Source organism: Penaeus japonicus, unplaced genomic scaffold, assembly GCF_977035675.1.
Source record: "Penaeus japonicus unplaced genomic scaffold, GWHDUDI00000001_assembly GWHDUDI00000015, whole genome shotgun sequence".
Taxonomy (NCBI): Eukaryota; Metazoa; Arthropoda; class Malacostraca; order Decapoda; family Penaeidae; genus Penaeus; species Penaeus japonicus.
Genome location: NW_028234417.1, coordinates 3,138,420 through 3,143,419, shown reverse-complemented (window position 1 = coordinate 3,143,419; position 5,000 = coordinate 3,138,420). Strand labels below are relative to the sequence as shown.

Here is a 5,000-nt window from a genome sequence, read left to right as displayed (position 1 = left end):
ACCTTTTCCTCACTTCCGATGGGATTAGTCCAATTTGGAATCATGGGGAGTCAGATGTACGTTCCGAGTAGTCTGTTGAATGAGCGATGAGGGGCAGCTGTGTGTATGAGGTGTGAGGGGAAAGATCGCCTGTTGGTGGAGGCGAGGGAAGGGCTTGGAGAGTAAGGTACCGGAGGGAGAGGGGAAGCGTCCGTGTTCCTTTTGCTTGGCTTTTCTGCTTCCTTGCCCTGTGGAACGGTGTCTGACTTCTGTGTTCTCTTTCGTTGCAGCAACGTGACAGCTACATTCGGTCAGTGAAGCTGTTACCGGACGGGCGGACGCTCCTGGTGGGCGGCGAGGCGTCCACCCTCAGCATCTGGGACTTGGCCACGCCCACGCCCAGGATCAAGGCAGAGCTCACATCGGCCGCCCCCGCGTGCTACGCCCTGGCCATCAGCCCCGACTCGAAGGTGTGCTTCAGCTGCTGCAGCGACGGCAACATCGCGGTGTGGGACCTGCACAACCAGACGCTGGTGCGGCAGTTCCAGGGCCACACGGACGGCGCCTCGTGCATCGACATCTCGCCCGACGGCACCAAGCTGTGGACGGGCGGCCTGGACAACACCGTCAGGTCGTGGGACCTGCGCGAGGGGCGCCAGCTGCAGCAGCACGACTTCACCAGCCAGATCTTCTCGCTGGGCTTCTGCCCGACCGGCGACTGGCTGGCCGTGGGCATGGAGAGCTCCAACGTGGAGGTGCTGCACGTCAACAAGCCCGACAAGTACCAGCTCCACCTGCACGAGTCCTGCGTGCTCTCCCTCAAGTTCGCCTCGGCCGGGAAGTGGTTCGTGTCCACGGGCAAGGACAACCTGCTCAACGCATGGCGCACGCCCTACGGCGCATCCATCTTCCAGGTAAGTCAAACTCCTCAGTTGTGTTCATGCTGCATCACTGTGACCAAGTCCATCCCTTCATAGAAGTGAGTGATCGCTTCCGTTCAGAGATTGAGGCTGCGAGTGTTTTTTTAATGTGACGCTGTGACATGACGTGACTAAGTCGCCTTCTCTCTTCCCCGCAGTCGAAGGAGTCGTCCTCGGTGCTGAGCTGCGACATCTCGTCCGACGACAAGTACATCGTGACGGGCTCGGGCGACAAGAAGGCCACCGTGTACGAGGTGATCTACTAGACGGCCGTGCACACCGCGAGCCCCGACAGCAAGACCCCCGGGGCGAGAGGCGATCTACAGTTGCCCTGCTCAAGCGGGAGATCAAAACTCCCCCCTCCCCCTCCACTACCACGCCCAAGGAGAATTTGGTCCCCCTTTCCCCTCCCCCCTCCCCCCTAGCGCCGCCAGATGACGTCATCCATGAAGTTGTCAGTCACACGGCCATCCTAAACACTTATCAACCTCGAAGTCACCGCCATCGTTTCACGCCACCAAGTTTTCTCACACTGCTCACGACGACACTTGTGTTCTATCAAGTTTTCTCAGGTTATCACACAAGAAGTGGAACCCAAAGCAACGGAAACGTTTTACCTTTCGACCCCTCGTTTCTCTCCACGGTGAGATGGCCCTGTTTATCCTGGCCTCTTCACCCCCTCCTCCTCCTCCTCTCCCTATCCCCCCTTCTCTCCCCTCTCCCCACACCCATCACAAGAGGAGTGCCTCAGATGGCTTCTCCTTCTCCCTGTCCTCTTTCCCTCTTTCTTTCCCCTCTCCTTCTCTCTCTCTCTCTCTCCTCTCGCCCTTCCATCTCTCCCCTCTTTCCTCCCCTTACAAGCATCTCTGAAGGGCCATCCACAGATACTTTGTTGACCTCCTCGACTCCGTTCAACTCCCAAGATCACCCTTTACACCTGGGAAGGAAGGAGTCTACTCTTTAAGCCCTCGAGGTGTGCCAGCCTCTTGAAGGAGCACTCGAGGTCCGTCAGAACAAAAGGAAATTCAACTCCATGCAACTTGGTTACGCTGCAACCTGCCATTTGGGGAAACAATAATGATTATAGCGAGGAGCAAGCAGTCTCTTGTCAAGGATGTGCAATTACATTTCTTTACCGGACACTCTTGGTGCAGTGCTCAAGTCAGTAGCATACTTAAATGTGATTGGTGCAAATGAACGGACTTAGTGTAGCTTAATTAAGAAGAAGAAGAGGAAACATAATTAGCGAAAGACTAAAAATATTCAAAGAGCGAACGTGAAAATGAGGAAAAGAGGTAGAAAACGAAGAGAAGTGCTCAGGTAGGGGTGACTTAAAGAAAGGCATATCAGAGTGTAGATCGACGAAGGTACGAGGCCCAAGACGTTGTTCACAGGCCGCGGCATCTTGAAAGAAAGTACGTATGCGAAGAGGATCCCGCCAGGACACTGAACGAGGAGGGACACGAGACACAGGCTGTAGTGTGCCATACTGATGAGAGCAAATGCGGTGCCGAATACACGTTTTTTTTTTTTTCCTTTTTTTTTTTCCTTTTTTTGGCGCAGTTCTTTTAATCAGGGATGGGATTCCGCGGGTGACTCATCCAGAGCAGCGCGCCTGTGGCAAGCTCTTAAGTGGGGCTATGAAAATAAATTGTGAAGGAAGTGACTGCCAAGAAAAGAAAAAGAAAGAAAGAAAGAAAGAAAGAAAAGAAGAAAAAAACAGAAAGAAGATACGGAAGGAAATGAGAAGATAAGGAGGAGTTTTTTTTTTTGTTTTTTTTTCTTCTTTTCTCTCATTCTTTCTTTCTTTCTCGGTTACGGAGGAGATCCCCGGTGAAGAGAAGAGAAGAAGAATGTAGGCTTAGAGTGACAGAGAGGAAGAATAAAAGAAGAGTGGGAAAAAAGAAGAAGAAGAAAGAGATAAAAACGACGAGGAAAGAATTCGGAGAAGGCAGCCGCTAAGGTGAGAGCATTTGTTCGATTCCTAACGTGCGACCTGATCAGAAGAGGAATAAAAAGAAGACGGAGGAGGAGGAGAAGGAGGAGGAAGAAGAAGGAGAAGAAAGAGCGCGAGGAAAAAGAAAAAGGAAGAAGCATGAGAAAACGGTGGAAGTGATGGTGTTTGATGAGGTGGTGCGAAGAAGAGAGAAAAGATAGAAACGGAAAGAAGGAGAGATGGTGTTTGATGATGGTGATGATGATGATGAGTGTAGTGACGATGATTGTGGTTTGGAAATGGTGTCGAGAGACGCCGATGACAACAATTGGCGAGACGGAGCCGTGATTTTCAAAGACAGGACTTTGGGCAGTGAAGGGAAGAAAGACGATTGTACAGTGAGTGTTGGCAATGGATTTCCACGTGTGTTAAAAGGAATGAAAAAAAAAAGAACCGAAGAAAAAAAAATGAAACAAAAAGAGACCATGATGACTGTTGATTTGTAATCGGACAGAGGAAATAGATATAAGAGGAAAGGGAAAGAAAAAGCTCTTTTTTTTTTAAATGGCAGTGTATATATGTGATTTTTCTCTTGGCTGAGTTTTTTTTTTTTTTTTCCTTTTTTGTGAAGAGGGATTTAAGAATTTAAAAACTTGTATGTATATGTGTGTGTGCACAATTGAGAAATGTCTTTACGAAGAAAAGTTTAAAAAGACAAACAGGATTTTATTACTTGGACAGCGGGACAAACGCCTCAGTGGTGTGCATTCTACACGTAAAAAAATAATGATTAAGAAATATATATAAATATATATATGATCATTATTTTAGAGAGGATAATCAGACAGTTCATGATCACAGTGAAGACATTTAATTGAATGATAATAGATTTTTAACGAGTGTTTAATATCAGTCTAGATTACAGTAGGTGGACCGTCAGGCATATTTGTATCGTTTCATTCTAGTGCAAAAAAAAATCATCTTGGGTTTATTGTGGACTGAAGCATTTAAGGACTTCAGAACTCGTTGATGTAGAAAACGACAAAAAAATAATTAAAAAGACGTTCTTTTTTTTAATTCTTTTTTTTCTTTCTTTCTTTCTGTCGGGAAGAAAATAATTATTTATAATCCTTTGATAAAAGCAAATGTTATATGTGGGAACACAACGTGTTGGTGTAGTTTTAACGAAAATTTGAATAATAATTAAATAAAAAGTATCGTTGACGATTGCTTTGTTGCGACTGTGATAAAAAAAAAAGTTTATATTGTAGTGAATCTTGCGTAATCGGGTCAGGCGAACGCGAGAGGGGAGGGGTGGGGGAAGGGGAGAGGGGGGGAGGGGGAAGAGGGGGAGGTCGACGTGTGTAACATCTTGTACATTTCCTTGGTACTTACTCATGCTTGAAGGTGCGCCGATATTTTTCTCTTTTGTTTGTGACTTTTGTGAAGCACACGCGTTCACACACACACACACACACACACACACACACACACACACACACACACACACACACACACACACACACACACACACACACACACACACACATATATTATACATTATACATTTTACATTTTACAAATGACGTCACAGAAGTCAAATACCCATATCGATAAGGAGGAAAATAGATCATAAATTACAGAAAATATTTAAAAATGCGGCGTTTAGATTTAAAAAAAAGGGGGCGTCGACCAACTAGAACCTCCCCTCCCCCCCTCAATCCCGTCCTAGCTCCCCCACCCCCGCACCCCCCTCCCTAGTGTTCAGTGGAAGGATTCTTACGTTGTCTCCTACAAAGGAAGCCCCCCCCCACCCCACCCACCCCCAACAGTGAAGGTAGAAATACGACCTGAAAGGCAAACTCAGTATTGTCTGGTAATGATAATGATAGTTATGATAATAACTATCATTATCAGTATCATTGTCACTAATACAACTATGATTACAACTTGTTTTTTTTTGTTTATTATTTAAATTGGTGTAGTCCTGATTCCAGCAGTTTTGTCACTGGTGTATGTGTGTGTGCGTTTATATATACATATTATATACTTTTGAACAATGGACATTGTGTGCATTTAACTTCACTCTCCTCAATTGTTGTTCAATGAGGACGTGTAGCGTATGTGAACAAAGGCACTAAACGAAGTACGAACGAAGGTAGTTC

The 5,000-nt window shown here is 46.5% G+C and overlaps 1 protein-coding gene across 1 annotated transcript in view; it reads left to right on the top strand.

Annotated features, from left to right (window-relative positions):
* LOC122266855 (transducin-like enhancer protein 3) overlaps positions 1-5,000 on the top strand; it is a gene marked incomplete at its 5' end in the record, with an annotated part of 112,766 nt that overhangs the window by 107,485 nt on the left and 281 nt on the right. Inside the window, 2 exons of the mRNA XM_086544947.1 lie at positions 270-893; positions 1,058-5,000. The exon at positions 1,058-5,000 is cut by the window's right edge and continues 281 nt beyond it. Coding sequence (XP_086401073.1) covers positions 270-893; positions 1,058-1,165 — 732 coding nt within the window. The remainder of the gene's footprint in view (positions 1-269; positions 894-1,057) is intronic.